Genomic DNA, 25,358 nt, shown 5'->3' on the forward strand with positions numbered 1-25,358 from the left:
TGAAAGCAACTATTTATTGTAAATAAAAGTAAAGAAATGGTTTCTATTTGTTGATGAGACAGCGACATAATGACTCAAGTCTGAATACTTTCATGACAATCACACAGCAGACACCATACGTTATTTACAAATTGCAAAAAATAAAAACATAAATGACAGAATCACAGTTTAACGAGACCAAATCAAATGCAGTCAGATCAATACAAAAAAAGAGGATGAGATCAGTGAAATAGAAACCCAACAAGGGCTGATGGGAAAAGATAGTTCATCTCTTGTCTCCTTAAAACTTTGGACACTTGGAATTAACTTAAGATGCTTTGATTATTGATCAAATCTAAATTTATGACGTTTTTGAATCACTGAAAATCGCATTCTGTAGAAAAAAAAACAACTCGTCTATAGAACAATGTACAAAAAATATCCACCAACAAATTCACATTTCAAATATGCTTACATGTGATGCAAATAATGAAATCCTAGTATAAGTATGCTTTGATTAAAGATATATTTATAAATGGTAAAGTCATACAATGAGAATGAGATTTTTTTTAAACGGGGGAGGGGGTATTGCACAAAACCCATACAAGGGATTGAACCAAGATATATATGAGGGATTAAACAGGGATATAATTCTTATCTTGTTTGAATTCATCCTCACTATCAGGAATTGATGTTCAGCGACTGGAAAAGACCATGGGGTACACTTTTCCATTTTCAGATGCGTGATTCTAAAATGCATCCAGGGGTTTGTATTTGAGGTGTCAGTGCATTTTTCGCAACATACATTTATCCCAACTATATAAAGGTGGCCCCGCGACCCTACTGAGGATAAGCGGTGCAGCTAATGAGATGAGATGAGATATAAAGGTGGCTTGAGATAGCTGCTTCTTTTCACCCTGACTTGGCAAACGTGCAACCTATAAAGCCAGACTAGATCAAGATGCGCTAATTCAGTTAACCTGGAATAATTATTTTTCCACAAGAAAGCGGCCATGTCACTCGGGTCAGGGTGACACAACCACCCTGTAAAGAGGCTAACTAGTTTAAGTCAACAGGAAATGTATACTATATCATAGTAATTACTGTATTGATATTCATCATTTAGTTTCATTTAATGAATCGAAAAAGGAAACAAGCTGCAAGACTTGTGCATTTAAAAAAAAAAACATTTTCATAACGAGAACAACAATAAAAAGGGCTGAGTTTATACATATCACTCAAGTCAAGAGTAGACAAATGAATTAATTCAGTGTTTTTTTAAATGCAAACAATGAGCTCATATCAAACAGAGAGATGACTGCTGTTCTCACCAACACACTTGTGATCCTGAACTTTGACTTGAGTAGAGATTGTTTGACCACAAACTGAACAAGAATATTGTTTCTTATCACAGTGGGTTTTTAGGTGTCTTTTCAAGCTTCCTTTATGGCGGAATCTTTGACCGCAAACAGAGCAAATATAATGTTTTTCACTGGTGTGGATTGTTGTGTGGATTTTTAAGGTACCTCTCTGGGTAAATGTTTGACCACAAACTGAGCATGCAAAGGGTTTCTCACCAGTATGGATTCTTGCGTGTCTTTTTAAGCTCTCACTCTCTGTGAAATTTTGACCACATACTAAACAGGCAAATGATTTTTCACCAGTGTGGCTTCTTGTGTGTCTCATTAAATCCCCACCATCTGAAAATGTTTTACTGCAAACTGAGCAGGCAAAAGGTTTTTCACCAGTGTGTGTTCTTGTGTGCCTTTTTAAGTGGGATTTGTGGGTGAATTTTTTACCACATACTGAGCAAGCAAAGGGTTTTTCACCAGTGTGGGTTCTCGTGTGGATTTTTAAGTTGGATTTCAGGCTGAATTTTTGACCACAAACTGAGCATAGAAAGGGTTTTTCACCAGTGTGGGTTCTTGTGTGGATTTTTAAGTCTGATTTCCGGCTGAATCTTTGACCGCAAACTGAGCAGGCAAAAGGTTTTTCACCTGTGTGGGTTCTGACGTGAATTAGTAAGTGTGATTTGCGGGTAAAGTTTAGACCACAAACTGAGCAGGCAAAATATTTGTCACCCGCATGTAAAATGACATGTGAATTCAAATAAGATTTGGATCGAAATGTTTTCCCACAGTGCAAAAATTTGTGATAAGTATTATCACCTTCTGACTGTTTGTTGCTAATATTTTTTGCTGAGTTTGATGTATTGTCATCAACAGTTGTAACATGTTGACAGGAGATTGTGCCTTGAGACATTTTCTCCTTGTTCTTTTCATTTCCGTCTTCTTGTTTCGGGGTTAAACAGGCCTCAATCACAGGAAACTCTCTCAAATCTTCCTCCTTTTTAATTACAATAGGCTCAAATTTGTCCTCTTCCATTTCATCATGATCAAACTCCAAAACTTCATCCTCCTTTTTGACGTCAACTGTCTCTAAAATCTCATTTTCCTCTTTTTTGATGCCAGACAACTTTGTCTCCTGTTGCCAAGGAAGAAGATGCTCTTAACTGATGTCTGCAGGACACAAGACACAAAAGGTTTTGTAAAATCTCTACACACAAGAAAAATGTATTTTTTAACAGCAAATGCATCACAACAAAAATCCTTCAGGCATATTTGCAAAAATAATTTAAATGACTATAAAACGCTTTACAGGAATATGGTGTTTTGGTTTTTTTCCTCCCAAAAGTCTTATTTCATGTTTAATTGGAGTGCCAGGCAGAACTGTGTTGTCATGTACACTACTTTGTTATCAATGACAAGAAAGACGATTCTATGAAAGCCCTCTCAATGTTTGCATTCAATCCAAAAGGCATAACCAAGTGGATCACGAGAAGCGCATCAAGCACCTCGAGAAAGGGCTTAACTCTTACAGCGAAAAGATAGCGTCTTTGGAGGCAACCTGTGAGGTGCTTAATGCCGGAAAATAAAACACTGCGCGAGCACGGTGTTGACGCTGAGGACCGTGGAAGGAGATTCAACTTGAGGGTGACCAATATCGACGAGAAGTACCTAGAGGCGGGTGGACAAAATGCTACACAATTCATGTCACGGAGTGTAGGTCCGTTTTTTAACAGATGACAGCCAATATACTTCCAAGCAACGCACCTCCTTTAGAGAGGTGAAATCCCGACCGTACCAGAGGAAGATTAAATGTTACCTCGTCCACCCTGCGTTGCTTCGGGTGGAGCATGGGGATCATACTTACCTCTTTAAGTAAGCAGAAGCAGCCCAATATTCTATGACCAACACTTTCCAACTGGATAAATATGTTTAATTGACAGGATTTATTTCCTGTTGTTTCTCTCCCCATCGTTTTCAACAGACTCAGTGTGGCGTAAGTAAGACTTCGAACATTGAGAAAAGACATGCACATGGGCTCTCTGTCAAGTTGACTACCTCCTTTTTAAATTCTGATGCAGCTTGTGTGTGTATATGTTTGTGCATGTATATATATAATATATAAACATACATACATGCACATACATATTTGGCATTAATGATGACTATATATATTTAGATATATATTTATGTATCTTTTTCTTTTTGTGGCTATGCCCGTCTTGAAACACTGCACGTGACTTTGTGTGCAGTGAGGGGTTGAGAATGCTTAGTTATTATACAAAAGGATTAATAAGAGCCTGTGGTTTATGGGAAGGTGGGCCTGAACCATAAGATTTTTCATTTATCTTTAATGACAAACTTTTCATTTGTACTGGGAGTCTCCCCCTAAGCGATAGGGTTAAAGACAGGTTTCTATAGGAAGCAATGATTAAGATTCTGCCAATCATGTTTTTTCAGGTTCTTTGTATTTATTTTGTTTTCTATTTCTTAGCTTAGGTCTTAAAGGGGTATGGGGTGGAATAGAGCGCTACTTAATGTTCAGTCCATATAGGGTGGGCCATAGAACCCGGATATCAATAACCTTTCTTCAATTCGTTGATGCAGGATAAGTCTTGTTTTGTTCATGGAATGTCAATGGTATCAACAATCAAACAAAAAGAGGTAAGGTGCTTTCCCATTTGAAAAACCTATCTATCTACCTTGGTCATATGCCTCAAGAGGGGTGACCGACAGCAAGACAAACACATACAACAACAAAGAAAATAAAAGGGAAAAAATATCAAAAAAAAAACCCACATACAATTTTTGGACCATAGCCAATCCAAATGCCCAAACAAGTTAGGCACCTCGGCACCTAAGTTGGTCATGCTTTCGTCCCTCCAGATGAAACGGGACACAAGAAAGCGGCCATGTCACTCGGGTCAGGGTGACACAACACACTCTTTTGTTCAACAGCAGGGCCCGACAGCTTTCACTGGTTTACCCCTGCCACATCATACACTTAGAACGCGCCCAAACAACCCACTCATTCCTATCACCAACAATAGGTCTAGCTTTCACTAGATTTAGACCTCTTTCCTGCAGTGCACTCATAACACCAACATTGAAAAACCTACAGGCGGATATAATATTCCTGCAGATTCAGATATACTTTATTGTCATTCTTGTACACGTGTATACATAAGAAAATGTTGATACATCTGACCCGCACAGTTTCCTTGAATGTACAGATATAAATAAATGTTGTACTGCGTTAGAGTATTGAAGTACTAATAATATGCTAAATAATTATAGCTACAACGGGTCAGGACATTTCGTTCTTTACAAAGAATGACAATACAAAGAAAATTATTATTATTATTATTATACAGTAGTGCAAAGAGTGCAAGAGGAGCAGCTAACCAGATGTGCAAAATGGGCAGTAAACAAGTCACTATACAATAACAATAACACTGGAATACAATAGTGCAGAGGAGAACGGATGTGCAAAGGAGTGGCTAGGTATAAGAGAACTGCAGGAGCTATATTTGATAAACGATGAGCATGGGAAATTGAGATATAGGCGAGAAGTCAAATATGCCACTCAAAATTCTCATTCAGAGCTAAAGGAACAGCAATCTTGATTTGAAATGGAGTGGCTTTTAAACATTTATCAACAAAATCAGACAAGAATGGACGCTACGTGATGGTCCAGGGAGAATTGCATTCTGTCCATTTAACACTATTGAATATTTTTGGGTCAAATTATGATGACACTGAATTTTTTAGGAAAGTTTTAAGTTTAATACCAAATATTTCAAGCACCAACCTAATAATTGGATCTGAGCTCAATTTTGTTTTTGAGACCCTTTTGGATAAAGCAAACGTTCAAAAAGTAACCTCATCGAAATCTGGTAACCTGATGAAAACATACATTGATAACATGAAAATAGTAGACCTCTGGAATTACTTAATCCAAAAGGCCGAGAGTATTCCTTTCACTGAAGGGTCTACAATATGTATAGCCAAATTGACCATGTCTTGGTGGATGGAAAACTGCTACCATATGACTCTAATCCTAAATATCATAATACCATAATATCTGACCATGGACCTGTCTCCTTTACTTTGAAAATGGATAAAATTACTACACCACAATATAATTGGAGGTTTAACCCTCAGCTACTTGACAACAAAAAGTTGTGTGAATGCTTGGAAGGGAATATTGCCTTGTTTTTCAATACTAACGATAAGGATGACATCTCGTCCGTGTTATTATGGGAGACTTTTAAGGCTTTTTTGAGAGGGTGCATAGTATCATATCAATTCAGTGCCAAAAAAACACAACAGGAAAAAAACAGAGCTGGAAGAAGAAATAAGACGATTAGATTTGGATAGCGCTCAAAACCCATCAACTAAAAAATATAACTGGATTTGAGCCTTAAAATTAAACTTAACCATTTATTATCTGACCAAATAAGTAGAGCTTTTCTGCATGTGAAACAAAAATATTTTCAATTTGGTGATAAACCAGAAAAATTGCTAGCAGGACAATTATCCAAATTGGAAAGTACCAAACTATACACAAAATAAGATCTGACTTCGGTGTTCTCCACACTCAACATGAAGATATTTATAGAGAATTCAAAAGTTTCTCCAAAAGGCTGTACTCTTCTTAGAGTACTGCAGAAGCCAGGAGTAATGCAAACATTTTTAGGTTCATGTAGTTTACCAGAGCTTGACCAGTCTGATAGGGAGAGACTGGATGCAAAAAAATACGTGTGCAGACATCATGGATTCTACTGTATTAAATCACTTAAAAATGGATAAGGCCCTGGCCCTGATGGTCTGAGTAATGAGTTGTATAAACAATTTAGTAGAACTTTGGCTCCCTACCTGCATAAAATGTATAACAAAGCTATGAAAGATAGCACCCTACCACCCACCTTGAATGAAGCCATTATCACCTTGATCCCCAAGAAGGATAGAGACGAATAGGCCAATTTCCCTTTTAAATACGGATCAGAAGATTCAAGCTTAAAACCTTGGCAAGGCGGCTTATTGTCTGTAAGAGCAAAATGGTGCACCCAGACCAATCAGGTTTTATCCCAAAAATAGACGCCTTTTTAATGTCATGCACCCCCAGAGGCTTTGGGGAAGACCTTGTGATGAGCCTAGATGTGTAAAATGTTTTCGACCAGGTAGAATTTTCTTACTTATTTTCAGTTTTGGGAAAATTTGGGATTGGAGACGGGTTCATCGCTTGGATTAGGCTATTCTTCAGCAATCCCTCTGCCAGGATAGTGACCAATCAGACAACGTTGTTCATGCTAGGTAGGGGTTGCAAACAGGGATGTGTATTGAGCCCTTAGTGGTTTGCTTTAGCTCTGGAGCCCCTCGCACCAACAATTAGAGAAGACCCTGCCATACATGGCTTAACACAGAAAATACTTAATACAGAAAAGGTTTTCCCTTGTACACAGATGACATTCTTCTGTATGTAACCCGACCAGAAACTACAATCCCACATATTTTGGAACTAATTGATTTTGCCTTGTGAGAGGTAAGAGAATTCTCCCACCATGGTCCGCTGTGTGTCGTAAGAGGCGACTAAAGTGGAGGGAGCGAGGGGACTGGGGATCCTCTCTTCTCTATCTCTACTCCCTAAGAGACAGCAAGGCAAAGAAAGGGGGCTGGGTGACCGAAAGGTCTCACAAACCCCAGTTATAGCGTCATTAAATGTGAGAGGATGTGGAAGTAAAGCGACTGAGTGGAAGAAAGAGGATATCGGAAAGATGATGACTAAAAGGAAGGTTGATGTGTTAGCTTTGAGTGAAACAAAGATGAAAGGAAAGGGTGAATTACAGCTTGGAGGTATGTATGGTAGAAGGTCTGGAGTTGCAGGTGGACATGCTAGAGAAGGAGTGGCTGTGCTTGTAAAAGAGAAAGCAAAGGAAAAACTGATGGAGTGGAAAGAGATATCTTCCAGATTGATGTGGGTGAGGTTGAAGTGGGGTGTAGAAGTATGGATGTTTATAAGTGCATATGGACCTGGTTCAGAGAGAAGCGCTGAGGAGAGGAGTTCTGGAAGGACTTGTGTGGCAAGTGCGAAAGAAGGGTGGAAAGTGGTAATACTAGGTGACCTGAATTCTAGAGTGGGTGATGAAACGGTTGAAAATGTGATTGGTGTATATGGAGTACCAGGAAGAAAAGAGAGTGGGAAGAAATTGATTGAGTTATGTGTGGAAAATGAGTTGGTGATTGGAAATACATTGTTTAAAAAGAGGGACGTGAATAAGTATACCTTTGTCAGAGTGGATAGTGGAAAGTTGGTGGACAGAGCACTGATGGATTATGTAGTGGTTAAGAAAGGGATGTTAAGTAGATTGTTGGATGTGCATGTTTACAGAGGTGAAATGAGTGGTATGTCTGATCATTTTTATGTGGAAGGAAAACTGAGAATAGATGGATCGTGGAGGGCTAGTTATAAGAAGAGTGTGAGAAAAGAGGTGAAAATGTGAGAGTTGAATAAGGCAGAAAAGGAAAGAGTTTAAAGAGAGGATAAAGGAAGAGTATGAACGAGTTAGTAGAAGAGAAATGGAGAGTGTGGAAATTGAATGGAAGTGTTTTAAAGAGGCAGTGTTGAGGAGTGCAAAAGAGGTGTGTGGAATGAGAAAAGTTGGTCGAGGTATTAGGAAAGGAAGTGAATGGTGGAATGATGAGGTATCAGAGAATGTGACAGAAAAGAGACGTGCCTTTGAGGAGTGGCTGCAAGATAAGAGTGGCGGTGCGTATGAAAGATATAAGGTGAAGAAAAGTTTGGTAAAAGTGGCAGTGGAAGCAGCGAAAAGGAAAGCAAATGATGAATGGTGTCGAAAGATAGGAGTGAACTTTGAGGAAAGGAGAAAAGTGTTCTGGAAAGAAGTGAAAAGAGTAAGAAACAGTGAGTCTGGAAAGGAAGAGAAAGTGAAAGATAAGGATGGTAGATTGCTGGTTAGCGTAGTGCAGTCAGGATGAGATGGGCAGAGTATTTTGAGGAGTTGCTAAATGTGGAGGATGGGAGAGAAGTGAGAGTCGAGGCAATCGGTGGTATGGAGAGAATGCCCGTGTTGGGTGATTTAAATGTGAAGCCTGTGGAAACATGGGAGGTGCAAGAGGCAGTGAAAGAAATGAAAGGGGGGAAGGCACCTGGGTTGGATGGTTGTTCTGCTGAATGCCTGAAAAAAGGTGGCACAGCTATGATTGACTGGTTAGTACGCTTGTTGAATGTATGCTTTTTAAGTGGTGTGGTTCCTGTTGATTGGTGTAGTGCATGTGTGGTGCCATTGTATAAGGGTAAAGGTTATAAGTATGAATGTAGCAATTATCAGTTTGTTGTCTGTGCCGGGTAAACTGTATGGAAGAGTCTTGATTAAGAGAGTGAGAGAAAGAACGAATGAGGTGGTGATGGAGGAGCAGAGTGGTTTCCGGAAAGAAAGAGGATGTGTGGATCAGGTGTTTGCAGTACGACAGGTGTGTGAGAAATATTTTGCAAAAGGTAAGGATGTTTATTTGGCTTTCATGGACTTGGAAAAGGTGTATGACAGAGTTGATAGAGAGGTGTTGTGGCAAGTGCTGGTGATGTATGGAGTGGGTGGAAATTTCTTGGAAGCATTGAAGAGTTTTTATATGAACAGCAGAGCATGTGTAAGAGTAGAGAGTGAGACAAGTGAGTGGTTCCCTGTGTTGACTGGTGTGAGACAGGGGTGTGTGATGTCACCATGGCTGTTTAATGTGTACATGGATGGTGTGGTGAGAGAGGTGAATGCAAGAGTATTTGGCAGAGGTGTAGACATGATGGACAACAGTGGAACAGTGAGGCAGGTAAGTCAGTTGTTGTTTGCAGATGACACAGCGCTTATGGCTGATTCCGAGGAAACATTGAGAAGGTTGGTAACGGAGTTTGGAAGAGTATGTGATAGGCGTAAGTTATGTGTCAATGTTGGGAAGAGTAAGGTGATGAAGTGTTCAAGTGATGGAGTGGGCATGACGTTAGAAATCAGGTTGCATGGACAGGTGCTGGAAGAAGTTCAAAGCTTTAGGTACTTGGGTTGTGATGTGGCTGCAGTAGGTGGAATGGAGTGCGAGGTATTGCACAGAGTGAATCAAGGAAGCAAGGTTTTGGGTGCTCTGAGGAGAGTGATGAACAACAAGAGTATGAGTATGGATGTTAAGAGGGGACTGTATGAGAGTGTGATTGTGCCGACTGTCTTGTATAGTGCAGAGACTTGGAGCCTGAACGCAGATTTAAGAAGGAAGATGAATGTTTTTGAGATGAAGTGTTTGAGGACTATGTTAGGAGTGACAAGATTGGATAGACTGAGAAATGAAATTGTGAGAGACAGAACTGGATTAGTCGTGGAACTGAGCAAGCGTGTTGATAGGAGAGACTCGGTTGGTTTGGACATATGGAGAGGACGGATAAGGAGCGAATGTTGAAGAAGATCTACAGAGCAGAAGTAAATGGAAGGAGACCAAGAGGAAGGACGCGATTGACGTGGATGGATGGTGTTATGAGTGCACTTCAGGAAAGAGGTCTAAATATAATGGAAGCTAGAGCTCTTGTTGGTGATAGAAAGGAGTGGAGAGGTGTTGTGAAAGGATAGTGGGATTGTGGACGCGTTCTTAAGGATGGGCAGGGCACCCGTATGATGTGGCAGGGGTAAACTAGTGAAAGCTGTCGGGCCCTGCTGTTGAACAAAACTGTGTGTTGTGTCACCCTGACCCGAGTGTCATGGCCGCTTTCTGGTGTTCCATTTCATCTGGCGGGACGAAAGCATGACCAACTTGGGTGCCGAGATGCCTAACTTGTTTGGGCAATTGGGTTGGTCATGGTCCAAAATATTTTGTGTGTTTTTTTTTTTTGCTATTTATTTCCCTTTTATTTTCTTTGTTATTGTATGTGTGTGTCTTGCTGTCAGTCACCCCTCTTGAGGGATATGACCATGGTAGATGGATAGAATTGATTTGTTTGTAACATTATTAGTTTATACAATTAATTTGACTAAGAGTGAGATCAAGCCAATAAGTTACTGATGAAGGTTTGATAAGACGATTCCCCTTTAAGTTAACTGTGGAATTTTTTTCATATTTAGGGATTGTGATCACCCAAAAATATTAAGCTTTGTTTGACACAAACTTTACTCCCTTAATGGAGAAACTTAAAAACCGTATAAAATTTTGGAAAACTCGTAATTAGCCAATCTCGTAATTAGGTGGAGTTAATGCAATTAAGATAATCTTCCTTGATTCTCATATCTCCTACAGAACATACCAATATCATCAGTAAAAGCTTATTCATAAAATTAGATGCAACTATCCTATTATACATTATACATTTATAATCCTAAATCACGTAGGATTAAAAAAGATCATCTATGTAATCTAAGATGGATGGCGGACTTGCTTTGTCCAAATTCATGGGTTACTGCAGCAGGCCTTTGCTCGGACTCAGCATGGCTGGATGACACTTCAATGTCGTCCTGCTGGCTGAGGATGAAGAGGGAAGACTGTCAGCCCTATGCGATTGGAGCAGTTATACTCTCTCTTGTGGAGATTGGTAAATATACCTTTGGGCAAAATCCAATTATATAAACACAAAAAAGATATGGAAGCAAATAGGAAGATAGTTTTTTTTTATTTTACCTATTGCATCGAATCCATTATTTTCCCAACTCTAATATGGATGGCTTTTTTAACAGTTGGAAGGAAATGGGGACCTTTTCATAGAGGGCTCTTTGCATCATTTGAACAACTTCAGGAAAAATATGACCTACCATGGACTCACCGATTCCTGAATCTGAATACATACCTGACTGGATCCAAAAATGCAAACCCTGATCAATTGGATGGCTGTCTAGCGCAGGTGACCATTCAATGACTTTCCTATGTGACAAATTGCAAGGTATTTCTGAGCCAAACATGTCTAGCCAGCCTGGAACATATTCAAATCTGCTCCTTAAATGCTAGGCACCGTCTAATTCAATTTAAGGTTGCCCACAGAATTCATTACGCCCAAAGTAAGACTACATAGTATCTTTCCTGAAATGTCTCCCATGTGTGAGAAATGTGAGTCTATCGAGGCCGACCTGTTGCACAGCTTCGCACTTTGTAATACATTTTTTGGGTTGATATTTTTAATCTTTTCTTAAGAATATTCGGCAGGCAGATAGAACCTGAACCGCATATGATAATCTTTGGAATATCAAAAGTATCCTATGCATTAACAGTGGTGCAACAACAGCTCATTTCCTACAGAATCGTTACAGCAAAAAAACTCATATTATTGTGTTGTAAAGGAAAAGAGGTGCCCACAAGGAGAAGATGGCTGACGGAACTGACAGACACGCTACACGTAGAGAAAATTCGGTACATCATAAAAGACAAAACTGAAAAATTTGAAAGGATATGGGGACCACAAATATCCTTCCTGGAACAGAAGCAGAGGTCCTGACCTCTTTACATCTGCTGGGGGTTCTTCTGAAGTATGGCGAACCAGACAGTCTTATGAGGTGTGAGGTCCCTGTATAACCGGTGCCAGTACCAGTCTGTCGTGGTTAAGAAGGACCTGAGCTGAAAGGCAAAGCTCTCGATTTACCTTCGGAGATGGATAAAGTATCTATCTCTATCTATCTACAGTGCATCCGGAAAGTATTCACAGCGCTTCACATTTTCCACATTTTGTTATGTTACAGCCTCATTCCAAATTGTATTAGTTTAATCTCTTATCTCAAAATTTTACACAGAATACTCCATTATGACAGTGTGAAAACGTTTTTTTTTTTTTTTACTTTTTTTGATTTTATTAAAAATAGAAAACTAAGAAATCACATTTACATAAGTATTCAGAGCCCTTGCCATGAAGCTCAAAATTGAGCTCAGGTGCATCTTTTTTCCACTGATCATCCTTGAGATCTTTCTACAGCTTAATTGGAGTCCACCTCCAGTATATTCAGTTGATTGGACATGATTTGGAAAGGCACACACCTGTCTATATAAGGTCCCTAAGTTGAGTGTGCATGTCAGAGCACAAACACCAAGCATGAAGTCAAAAGAACTGTCTGTAGACCTGCAAGACAGGATTGTCTTGAGGCACAAATCTGGGGAAGGATACAGAAACATTTCTGCTGCTTTGAAGGTCCCAATGAGCACAGTGGCCTCCATTATTCGAAAATGGAAGACATTTGGAACCACCAGGACTCTTCCTAGAGCTGGCCAGCCTTCTAAACTGAGCGATCGGGGAAGAAGGGCCTTAGTCAGGGAGGTGACCAAGAACCCGATGGTCACTCTGTCAGAGCTCTAGCGTTCCTCTGTGAAGAGAGGAGAGTCTTCCAGAAGGGCAACCATCTCTGCAGCAATCCACCAATCAGGCCTGTATGGTAGAGTGGCCAGACGAAAGCCACTCCTTAGTAAAAGGAACATGGAAGCCCATCTGGAATTTTCCAAAAAGCACCTGAATGACTCTCAGACCATGAGAGACAAAATTCTCTGGTCTGTTGAGACAAAGATTGAACTCTTTGGTGTGAATGCCAGGCGGAGGAAACCAGGCACCGCTCATCACCTGGCCAATACCATCCCTACAGCGAAGCATGGTGGTGGCAGCATCATGCTGTGGGGATGTTTTTTAGCAGCAGGAACTGGCAGACTAGTCAGAATAGAAGGAAAAATGAATGCAGCAATATATAGAGATATCCTGGATGAAAACCTGCTCCAGAGCGCTCTTGACCTCAGGCTGGGGCGAAGGTTCATTTTTCAGCAGGACAACGACCCAAAGCACACAGCCAAGATCTCAAAAGATTAGCTTCAGAACCACTCCGTGAATGTCCTGGAGTGGCCCAGCCAGAGTCCAGACTTGAATCCGATCGAACATCTCTGGAGAGATCTGAAAATGGCTGTGCACAAACGTCTCCCATCCAACCTGATTGAGCTTGAGACTTATTGCAAAGAAGAATGGGCAAAACTGCCTAAAGATAGGTGTGCTAAACTTGTGGGATCATATTATAAAAGACTTGAGGTTGTATTTGCTGCCAAAGGTGGATCAACAAAGTATCAAGCAAAGGCTGTGAATACTTATGTGAATGTGATTTCTTAGTTTTCTATTTTTAATAAATTCAAAAAGAGTAAAAAAAAACTTTTTCACACTGTCATAATGGAGTATTTTTTGTAGAATTTTGAGATAAGAGATTAAATTAATACAATTTGGAATGAGGCTGTAACATAACAAAATGTGGAAAAAGTGAAGCGCTGTGAATACTTTCCGGATGCACTGTATTTACCAGTCACTCTATGTTCCTACCCTCACCCATGGTCATGAACTGAATTAAATGAACTAAATGATGGCAGCCAGACTTGAGTTTCAAAAAGTGAAATCGATTCTGAAATTCTACTTGAAGTATGAAAACGGAGTAGAAGACCATAGAGGAAAGAGTTTAACAAAGAACCACCAACAGGAGTTAGCAACACTGAATTAAGAGATAAATTTGAAGATGATGGAAATTCAGGACAATAAGGTTTGGGAAGACCAAATATGGACAAACCCAACAAAAGAAGAATCGTAGCTGGACACGTTTAAGCCAAGTCCAAGAAAATATTTGTGCAAATGTGAGGTAGGCAGTCCTGCAATGACGAGTCCAACAGTGCCACATGCTGGTATGGGGCAAGGTTTAGTTTAGCCAACCGGAACGCGGAGATTGTTAGCAGTCTACAGCGCGCTGCAAACATGTTGAAAGCCAGCGGAGGTGCTAACCACATGTTGTGGATATCTTGTGTCTCTCATTGCAGCAACTGTAATAAAAGCCTCATCATCCAGTCTTGCGTGAATGTGGATCTTTGGTGGGACAGGTATACCGCGGTTACACTAGGTCTTTGCTATTTTCTAGTCAAATGTGTTTTAGTGGTTGACTTGAGTCTATTGAACCCTACTTTGAATAACAACTTGGTAATAACATAGTACCAACACAGTAATGACATGATACGTTTTTACATAAATTCATATCAAACTAGGTGCCCTTTGCACTAGTACGTCACAAAAGTAGCTCTCATCTGGAGGAACGTTGGTGATCCATGATATAAAGCTATATAGCTCAATTTGGATGAAATATTGTAAAATCACATTGGGAGTAGAAAAGAAGACGCCAAAGATGTTGTTAAAAGTAAAAGGACCAACCTGCTCCTTTCAACACAACTTGTAGTTGCTTGCTAATGCTAACTTGGTCCGGCCGTCGATGTTTTCGCTCGGTCTCTTCTTGAAGCTCCCCTTTAAAATGTCCTTTCCCCCTGCAGTACATTTCAGTCGAGTTTGAAGGTATCGCTAGACTTTGAACGAGACAAACGTAATATACGGCTGGAGCGGAACGCCACGGAGCCGAAAACAACCTGAGCTTGACTCGGAAGGACAAAGAAGGTGGGCGGAGTCTACAAAACTATTTTTGCTTCACAAAATAGCTTTTAATTTTGGTATATTTTATAAATCATCCTCTTATGAAAATTGTGATGTTTTTGTAAATATTAGAATGATTTTGAAATTACGCATAGGACTCAAGGATGCACTTTTCGGGATCGTAACTGTTTTTTTACTGTCTGAAGCTCGCACGCGCAGAACAAATAAACTTTTTTTTTTTTTCATTTTAAAAATGTTTTTTAAATGATTCAAGATTAAATTGAAAAATTGTTGAGCTCTGTCATATGTCTCGGTACCCATTCAATGGGCCCTGATGAAATAATTTATTTTAATCTTTTTTGAGCTTGGGTTATAATGTATCAACTTATATTTACACTTTTCCATGAATTTTCAGTAAGAAAGGCAGCAGGCCAGGGTCCAAAGCCCGTCAAATGATGACACCAAGTAAAAGAGTTAGGCCTTTTTTTACTATCTTTGGTCAGATACTGACAGTGGAGTTTTGGCAGTTATGGTACAGAAAGACATTTTTTCTTTCTCCAGTTCAACAACTTTATCTAGATTGCAGCCGATATGGTTAAATTCAGAGGATGGTGTAAAGGTAGTCTGTAAAACTATTTGAGACTTTCTGTGATTAAGGGCTGTACAAATAGACATGATATGACTTCGCCGAAATTGCCCTTGCGATTTTATTTCGGAATATATCACGTGATTTCTTGTGCAATAGGCGCTACTCTGACGGTGACCCTGCAATTTTATTTTGTAATGTATCACGTGATTTCCGGGACTGACACTGAAGGTGCAGGACAGTGCAGTTTATGTTGGACAGTGCAGCTTGCAGTCATGTACTCTTGGAAACATCACCTCCCATGACAACAGCATACTGATTTTTGCAACCGTTTTTCGACATGGAGTTAAGGGATGACTGCAAAACTTATGTTAACCGTAAATGTTTAGGGAGTCTGTCATCTTATTGAGTCTTTGCATTGCTTGGCTCTTTAGTAAGGCGGTAAGAGGTAGCGCATATTGTAGCATAGACAGGTTTGGGGGGATTACTCAAAATGTAATACAGATACTAGTTACCTTTTGAAAAATGTTTTTAGTAACATAACCAGAATACTATAATATTGCAGTCATGTAACTGGATTACTTTCCATTACGTTTAGATTACTCCAATACCAAATATGCTGATAAAAGACAAACATTTGATAGACTGGATCACTCATTGTATATCATCTAAATACGACTATCTTTCACAAATGTGAATCTATTTCTATGCGTTGTTGGTACGGGGCTTCTAACTTCCTCATCGATAGCCAACAATTTGCATCCACCCTTACAAGGTTAGCGTCTCTGGAGAGTTTGATGCCATGAATAGCACTCTGCCTATAATACTTGATACCCTTATCTACTGACTTTTGAGATAAATTACCATAGCCATATAATTTCTCTTCAGATTATGCAATGAGGAATATCGACTAAAGAGTTGCTTTCTGTTGATGTTTCGGCGGCGGCATTTTCTCCATTTGTGACACATGGATACCATACTACGGTGTGCGTGGCTTAGCATGCTCTGTGGTGTCTATTAGTTGAGTGTCCATTGTGTATCCAAGTATTTCCTGAAAAAAAAAATATATATTTACACATGTATATATATACACCGTAAATCCCGGACTATAGAGCGCACCTGATTATAAGCCGCACCCACAACTTTTTGGCGGATTTGCCACTTTTGCACTTACACAAGCCGCACCCATGTATAAGCAGCGTGCGCCCGCATTATTACTTGTAACACAATCACAAGTTTAACCCAGATCAGTCTGTAAGTTCCATGATTGTAACTTCATGGATAGTACACAATTCTAGAACAATAGTTGGCACCATAAATGGAAAGTGATAGCCGTAATTTACGTATGATGCAGACTTGTAAAGTCCGGGTCCTGTTGAAAGTAATCTAAGGAATCAAAATGTATATTTCCAAAGTTAAGGGTGGGAAAAATATATATCCACTATTGTCCGCTGCGACAACAGACAGATCTACCGGTAACTCAGCTTTACCCCAATTCCCATCACCCCGCGTTTGCTCCGCCCCTTCTTTTTGATTTGCCCATAGAACACATAACAGGATAAATCTCTAAAATAAATACATTACAAAAGTATACAGTTGCAAATACATATTATACATGGTTACACATATTTACGGAGAAAGACGGTACACCGAAAGAGTTTTCAAAGCTTCAATAATAATAATATAACTTTCATCCCAAACCGTGCCTTTTAAAGGTACCAACACGCTAGTAGATAGATAGATAGATAGATAGATACTTTATTTATCCCCGCAGGGAATTTCAATTTTCCAGCAGCATTTTTGAACTGTGAACTTTGTGTTCAGTGGAGATGGAATAAGAGCTTGCTCTGTCCACTCCACGCATCGGCCTGGTATTGCAGTACCTCCTGGAACGGTGCATTCGCAATGATCGCAGCAAGGCTTTAGGGCTAGGACCTTAGCTTGGCCTTTTGGCTGAGAGTAAGTGTCCCGGCTCCTAGGCTTTGTAGCGTATTATGAACTGACTGATAACGGATAATGGATAATGAATAACGAAGATAGAACAATAACCCTTAAAAACCCCAAAACCCCCATCTGAATTGCGAAAGTTGTAGTCGATGTACGTGGACACCGGCAGGGCATGATGGTAGACGCATCAGGTTAGCACTGCTCGTTCTATGCGTTTATACTGTCATTGGCGTCGGTTTTAAGAGTATTGTTAATTATTAATTTTACAATTCTAGCCATTTTAACATAGTTAGAAGTAAAGCAGCCGAGTCCTGCCATGGCCGGGCATTATACCGGCGGGCGGAGACGTAACTGCGTAAGATTCTTGCTCAAAGATGTTGTGGCAATTTCGGAGGGAATGTCAAGGCTGGATTTTATTAACAAGTTTGTTGAAAAGATTCTGAAGTTTAAAAAGGAGGAGGTACATGCTGTCATAAAAATGCCTTCTGGCAAGGGCTTTGATGTGAGTTTTGAAACGGCGGCTCTTTATCAAGAGTTTTGGAATCGCTTTGAGGGAGTGAGGTCCCAGTTTTCTGGATTTACAGTGGAGAAGCTGACTGATAATGCTAACAAGATTGTCATTGTTAGAATGTTTAGTGAAATAATCAGTGCTGATGACGTCTGTTATTGGTTGAGTAGATACTGCTCAGTAAAAGGCCAGGCTATGAAGGTGAGGGATGAGAAAGGCTATTGGACTGGTGCCTGGAGGGTACCCGTCCACTTACGGCAAGATCCTCAGGGCTTTCAGGGACTGAAACAACTCCCGTCGACTATATTCCTGGGGGAAAACCGTGGCTTTATCCACTATCAAGGGCAACCGAAACTCTGTCGCAAATGTGGTGAGCATGGGCATCTGGCTGAGGTATGTGATCGAATTTTTTGTGGAAAGTGCAGAACAATTGGACATTCCTTTGAGGAATGTATCAATAGCAGAAAATGCAATCTCTGTGGAGAAACGAATCATCTCTATAGAAACTGCCCGAATTCGTTTGCTAACAAATTGAAAGCTAGGAAGGCAGTTAACAAAGACAACAAAGACAATGAAATGATGTCAGACAACATAGATAATGAAATGAATAAATGTCACAAAGACAATGAAATGAATAAAGATAACAAAGACAATGAAATTAATAAAGTCATGGAAATACAAAATGAAAATGAACAAGAAATGAATAAAGTTATAGAAATACCCAATGAAGATGAACAAAATGAATAAAGTTATGGAAATACCCAATGAATTTGATCAAGAAATGCACAAAGAAATTGGACAAGACAAACAAATTGAAAAAACAGATGTCCCTACCAAAACCCCTGGAGGAGAGACCAGAGGATCAAATTTGAATCAGGAAGAACCTGGAAATTCTAATTCGATTTCTCATAAAATACCTGAATTTGGACATGACAAACAAATAGAAAAGGCAACTGCCACTCCAAAAACACATATTAATCAGGAAGGGCCTGGAAGAGAGTCCAAATTAGCAAATTTGTTTGCTACGCCATTGCCGGGATTTGGAGAAGACAAACAAATCGAAAAGGCGAACGACTCTCCAAAAACCCATACGGGCACTGGAAAGAGGGGTAAAAGTAAGACAAAATTGGGAGTGGTGAAAAAAACAGAAACAAAGAGAAAAGATTTAGAAGAAAGCCGGTTGCCGGTGAATAAGCCCACAAGGGAACTGTATGAAGTTGAGACGGAGGAAGTCGGGGAGGGAAAAAATCTGACCCTTTGTGGGCAGGGAAGTAAGAGACCCCTTGATAGGTCCTCTGGCTCACCCCCTAACCCAGAAAAAAGGGGAAGACCTGGAACCACAGAAAGAGAGTCAGAGGGTTCCAGAGTTTTCCCCGGTGAGTCTCAAAATGAGGTACTACTCTTAAGTGATGTGTCTGACACAGGTGACACTCTCGATGATCTCGATGATCACCAAAGAATGGACTCAGATCCCCCGGTTTTGTCTAACTAGTTTAAATACTTTAACAACAATTATGAACATTACATTCTCTACTATCAATGTGAGAAGTGTGAGATCAAAGGTTAAGGCTCACAGTGTTTTATCGTTCTTAAAAACTATCAGAACAGATGTGTTTTTACTACAGGACTGCTGCATCCCCTTTCTAAAAAATTATAAACAGTGGGAAGAGATTTGGCCATATCCGTCATTATGGAGTGGCTCGAATAAAAACCGTAACGATGGGGTAGCCATTTTAATAAACCACCCTCAACTCATCATAAAGGGGAGTACTGTGATGAGAGACGGACGCGCAATCTTAGCAAGACTTTCTTATATAGGGAATGATTTTAACCTCATTAACATATACGGCCATGCCGACAGACAACTCAGGTACGAACTTTTAGAGGACATTCAGTCGCATATGCTAGGCCATCAACCACTAATCGTGGGAGGAGATTTTAATTGCATCCTAAGTAGGAAGGATAGAAAGAGGACCGATGAGGAGTTTATAGTAGATAAAACATCAACTTTATTACAAGACATGTGCCGGACATTTAAACTGGTGGACTGTTTCAAATCCATACATCCAGGAGAGGAGGGCTTCACCTGGTTCAGTAGTGACAATGCCAGAGCCTCTCGAATAGACTACATATTTACAAGGGGTTTAGCACAGAGTGATGCAAGATTAATTCCAGTTTTTTTTTCGGATCACTTGCTACTGTCCTGCTCTTTCTCATTTCCTTCAGGTATGACTGTTGGGAAGGGTTTGTGGAAGTTAAACTGCTCCCTGCTGGAGGATGAGGCTCTAGCCGCACAATACAGGGAGCTGTACAAAGACTGGCAGGCCCTTCAAGACTCGTATGATTCACGAGCACAATGGTGGGAAATGACAAGGAAACGAACACAGACCTTTTTTAAAAATGCAGGGAAAAACAAGAAACTTAAAGAGATGAAACGCATGTCGGGACTACAAAGAAGACTCCAACGCTATTTCATCCTAACAGAAAAGGGGATGGACTTTAATGATGAAATCAAAGAGACCAAACAAGAACTAAACGCTTTGGCGGAAATAAAGAGCAAAGGCATCATAATAAGAAGCAGAGAAAGAGAAATAGAAGAAGGGGAAAAATGTACACGCTATTTTTTTTTTAAAATTATGAGCAAAAATGAGGGGCTTTTTAAACTTCAAAACGAAAACGGGCAAATAACAAAGGAAAGTAGTGAAATAACCAGATTGGTCGAAGACTACTACAAAAAATTATTTGAAAAGAAAGAAACACATGAGAATGAAATGGGGCATGTATTAGATTATATTTCAAGATCAGTGCGTCAAGACCCCTTTTTAACATCGGACTTTACCCAAGACCAACTGAATGATTGCATAAAGCCTATGAAAAAAGGCAAATCACCCGGGGAGGACGGACTCAACCTCGAATTTTACCGGACTTTTTGGGATATTTTAGCACCAAATCTGTTTACTGTTTTTAACGAATTTTCCAGTCGAGACCATATGCCAGACAGTTTCAGAATAGGGATAGTTACTCTATTGCACAAAAAAGGAGACAAAATTGACTTAAAAAACTGGCGACCCATAACGCTTTTAAACGTGGACTGTAAAATTTTCAGCAAGCTTCTAGCAACACAAATGTCTGTAGTCTTGGGAGACTTGGTTGATCCAGACCAAACCTGTGCCATTGTGGGAAGGAAGATCAGCGACAGTCTCATGCTGATCCGTGACACCATTTGTTATGCGAGAGACAGAAACATGCGACTAGCGGTCCTAAACCTAGACTTTGAAAAAGCCTTTGATCGAGTCTCGCACCAATACCTCTTCAGGGTATTGCAAAAATGTGGTTTTCCCCAAAAATACATCAAGTGGGTAGGACTGCTATACCGAGACATCTACAGCAAATTCATGATTAACGGGAATTTATCGGAAGCAATCGAGATCAACTGCGGTGTACGTCAAGGTTGCCCTATGTCTCCCCTTCTCTATGTTCTTTGCATTGAACCTTTGGCACAAATGTTAAGAAAAGATAGATTTGTCGAAGGGATCAATATCCCAGGAAGTGGGGGACAAATTACCAAGTGTGTTTTGTACATGGATGATTTTAATATTTTATGTACTGACCGCGCATCTGTTGGAAGAGCCCTTGACTTGACTGACCTGTTTGGGAGGGCGTCTGGGTCAAGGCTAAATAGAGAAAAATCACAAGTGAAGTTTTATGGAATGTGGAAAGAGACAGAAAAGGCAGGACTGCCGCTGACGGTGTTAAAGACAGACCAGAAAATCCTAGGGATAAAATTCAATGCGGATGGAGGAGGCGAGACCAACTGGGATGACGTGACAAGGAAAGTTAAGCAAAGACTTGTTTTATGGTCACTAAGAAAACTGACAATAGAGGGGAAGGTCCTAATCCTCAAAGCGATCATCCTCCCAATGCTTATGTCAATCAGTTTAGTTTTTATGCCTAAAAGAAACGTGCTGTTACAACTGGACCGAGCCATCTTTCGCTTTGTCTGGGGCTCAAAGCGGGAAAGGATAAAAAGAGATACAATGAAAAGGAAAAAGGGGGGAAAGGAGTGCCTGACCTCCAGCTTTTCCTGGGAAGCAAATATGTCTCTCTCCACTTCCAAAACGCTGTGGGCCCACCCAACAACCCGAAAAGTCAAGCAATGACCCGGTTTTGGATGGGCTCATATTTGCGGAAGCTAAAGCTTGTACCAAACAATCGTTTGATTCCAGTTTCATTTAACTTGCCACCAACACATCTCTTTATTTGGGATTTTTTGAAGAAGTTTGATTTGGAAACACAAGAATGTCACACTTTACAAAACCACAGGGCCCTTATTGCTATTGTGCAAAAGCGTGCAACAGTAAGTCCTGTGCGGGGGCTTGCGTTTGGCGAATCCACAACGGTTTGGAGCAACGTGAATCATCCTGCCCTCCCAAACAGACTACGAGACTTGTCATGGATGGTGGCTCATGAGGTTCTCCCAGTCAGAGCCGTAATGCACCACCGAGGAATGTCAGCGACTTCGACGTGCCCTCGACCTGGCTGTGGCGCCCAGGAGTCGGTGAGGCACCTTTTTTGTGAGTGCAGCGCTGCCCAGGTCTTGTGGACAATGGCCGACCAACTAGGAAAGTTCCCGGACTTGCCAGCAGGGGAGGTCCCTGATGCACAGTACGTGCTTTACGGGATGAGTCGGTCGAGGAGGTCTCGGAACGACTTTGCCAGGGACTGGCTCACTCTCGCCGCCATCAAGGACGCCATCTGGACCTCCAGAAACCTGCTGGTATGGAGGTGCAGGCAGATCCCCCCCGTGGCTGTGCTCCAAATGGCTGCAGATACCATACAATCTGCGAGCGGCGGGCCTAGGACGCAGCCATAAAGAAGACTCGTCTGCACCCACCCGGAGGGGGGAGCCTGAGCTACACTGTGGGAGTCCGAGCAGCAAGGGCCTGGGTTGTGGAACCCAGAAGGGAGAGGACCCACACAGAAGTCAAGTCAAGTCAAGTCATTTTTATTTGTATAGCCCTAAATCACGAAGAGTCTCAAAGGGCTTCACAGATTATTACACTATGTTACACAGACTATTTTTTCAGCCGACGAGAAGAGTAGGTTATTCATATGCTATGGAGTAGAAGTGAGTTTTAAGTTTAGATTTAAACATTTCCACTGAGGTTGCAGATCGGATCTCAGGGGGAAGAGCATTCCACAGCACCGGTGCCCGGATGGAGAACGCTCTCGAACCAGCAGAACACTTATTTGCTCTTGGGATCACCAGAAGACCGGCACTCTCAGATCGTAGGCTTCGGACCGGGACGTAGGGGCAAATCAGATCTGAAAGATAAGAGGGAGCAAGTCCATGTATGATTTTGTACAATACTAAGAGAACCTTGAAATCACATCTATGGCTAACTGGGAGCCAATGCAGGTTAGCCAAAATCGGTGTTATGTGATCGTACTTGTTTGTCCTAGTTAAAAGCCTCGCTGCGGCATTTTGTACCAGCTGAAGTGATTTGATTCTAGACTTCGGGAGACCAGAGAGTAGTGCATTACAGTAATCGAGACGGGAGGTGACAAACGCATGAATTATAATTTCCGCATCAGACTGAGACAGTATTGAACGGATTTTAGCAATGTTACGAAGATGGAAGAAAGCGGTTCTAGTAGTTTTCTTTACATGCATTTCAAAGGATAGATCAGGGTCAAATATGACACCTAAATTTTTAACTGAGTCACTCTGTGTGATGTGACATTTGTCAATGTTCACAGCAGTTTTTGAGAATATATCACGGCATTTAGATGGACCAATGACTAACATTTCGGTCTTTTCAGAGTTAAGACGCAAGAAATTGAGTGACATCCACTCTTTTATCTCAACGAGGCAGGCCTCCAAATTTCCACAGTTTAGTGTGTGAGATTCCTCCAACGGAAGATATAGTTGAGTGTCGTCTGCGTAGCAGTGGAAGCTGATATTGTACTTGCGAATAATATCACCTAATGGAAGCATGTAAATACTGAAAAGAAGGGGGCCAAGCACTGAACCCTGCGGAACACCAGAAGGGAGAGGACCCACACAGAGGACTGGAAGAATGCTGCTTGGGAGGGTGGGATGGCAGAGCTATGCCCTTGCACAATAGTATTGCCTTTTACACGCTGGTTAACTACTGTTAAAAGAAAATAACTCTGAAATTGTTTAATTGATGTTGAAAATGTCAGGAAAAAATGTTAAAACGTCATATCGTCACGTCATATTGTCAGATATTAAAAAATTGTGAATATGCTTGATGGCTGTTGAGATTGTCGTGTTTGTTTTGCTGCTGTTGGTGTCGGTGGATTTGTTCAGACTGAGGACAATCGACTTTGGCCTGGACGGATCTATTGACACTAACAAAGATGTTATATAATGAAATTGTGAATATGCTTGATTGCTAATAAGATTTTCGAGAAGGTTTGTTCAAACCTCACTTTGTGTTTGCTGTTAAAAACGTCATATTGGAATATAATATTGTGAATGTGCTTAATTGCTGTTGAGATTGTCATGATTGTTTTCTGTTTTTAGTGTCAATAAATTTGTTCAAACCAAAAAAATTTGGCCTGGACGGATCTATTGACATTAACAAAGATGTTATATAATAAAATTGTGAATATGCTTGATTGCTAATAAGATTTTCGAGAAGGTTTGTTCAAACCTCACTTTGTGCTTGCTGTTAAAAACGTCATATTGGAATATAATATTGTGAATGTGCTTAATTGCTGTTGAGATTGTCATGATTGTTTTCTGTTTTTAGTGTCAATAAATTTGTTAAAAAAAAAAAAAATTAAAAAAAAAAAAAAAATCTGGTGGATTTGTTCAGACCAAAGGCAATCGACTTTGACCTGGACGGATCTATTGACACTATCAAAGATGTTATATAATGAAATTGTGAATATGCTTGATTGCTATTAAGATTTTCGAGAAGGGTTGTTCAAACCTCACATTGTGTTTGCTGTTAAAAACGTCATATTGAAATATAATATTGTGAATGTGCTTAATTGCTGTTGATATTGTCATGATTGTTTTCTGTTATTAGTGTCAATAAATTTGTTCAAACCCATCCCTTTGCTGAGAACAGCACAATAATAAAGCAATAGGAATACAATATACAAAACACCCAATGTGACGGGCTAATACCCACTGTAGCGTGTTGTATAGAGTATTTCAGATTCAGATTCAGATCTACTTTATTGTCATTCTAGTACACGTGTATACAGAACGAAATGTCGATACATCTGACCCACACAGTTTCCTCGAATGTACAGATATAAGTAAAAGTTGTATTGTATTGTATTATGGCTACGTATAGTATTTTACCATAGTGCCGATAGTGCAAGAGGAGTAGCTAACCAGATGTGCAAAATGGGCATTCAGGTTAACAAGTCAGGTAAACAGTAACATTAACACTGTAACAATAGTGCTTTAAATAGTGCTACATAAAATACACACTGCAATAAAAGTACGGTAATATGCAATGTAGGGGTGTGTGGTTTAGTGTGGGCCTTTACTCCGCCAGGTGGAGTTAAAGAGCCTCATGGCATGAGGAAGAAAAGGTCTCTTCAGTCTGT

The 25,358-nt window shown here is 40.3% G+C and overlaps 1 protein-coding gene, 1 long non-coding RNA gene and 1 pseudogene across 4 annotated transcripts in view; 2 read left to right on the plus strand and 1 right to left on the minus strand.

The window, feature by feature from the left end:
* Positions 1-14,756, minus strand: LOC148345872 (uncharacterized). Of its 3 annotated transcripts, none has more exons than XM_088325781.1 (3): positions 14,512-14,756; positions 11,158-11,231; positions 1-2,498 (listed from the first exon to the last, which is right to left on the minus strand). In XM_088325781.1, exon 3 carries the CDS (start codon positions 2,362-2,364, stop codon positions 1,282-1,284), a length of 1,083 nt encoding a protein of 360 aa, XP_088181907.1. In that variant the 5' UTR covers positions 2,365-2,498; positions 11,158-11,231; positions 14,512-14,756; the 3' UTR covers positions 1-1,281. The 3 variants fall into 3 exon arrangements, with proteins under 3 accessions (XP_088181907.1, XP_088181908.1, XP_088181906.1); XM_088325782.1 differs by lacking the exon at positions 11,158-11,231 and adding an exon at positions 11,801-11,918; XM_088325780.1 differs by lacking the exon at positions 11,158-11,231.
* LOC148345873 (uncharacterized) overlaps positions 14,373-25,358 on the plus strand; it is a 20,981-nt gene continuing 9,995 nt past the window's right edge. The window contains exon 1 of the long non-coding RNA XR_015848391.1: positions 14,373-14,748. This is a non-coding gene — a long non-coding RNA (uncharacterized LOC148345873). The remainder of the gene's footprint in view (positions 14,749-25,358) is intronic.
* LOC148345874 (U2 spliceosomal RNA) lies at positions 17,124-17,208 on the plus strand (annotated as a pseudogene).

Source organism: Urocampus carinirostris, unplaced genomic scaffold, assembly GCF_059441175.1.
Source record: "Urocampus carinirostris isolate Australia breed hairy pipefish unplaced genomic scaffold, RoL_Ucar_1.0 HiC_scaffold_22, whole genome shotgun sequence".
Taxonomy (NCBI): Eukaryota; Metazoa; Chordata; class Actinopteri; order Syngnathiformes; family Syngnathidae; genus Urocampus; species Urocampus carinirostris.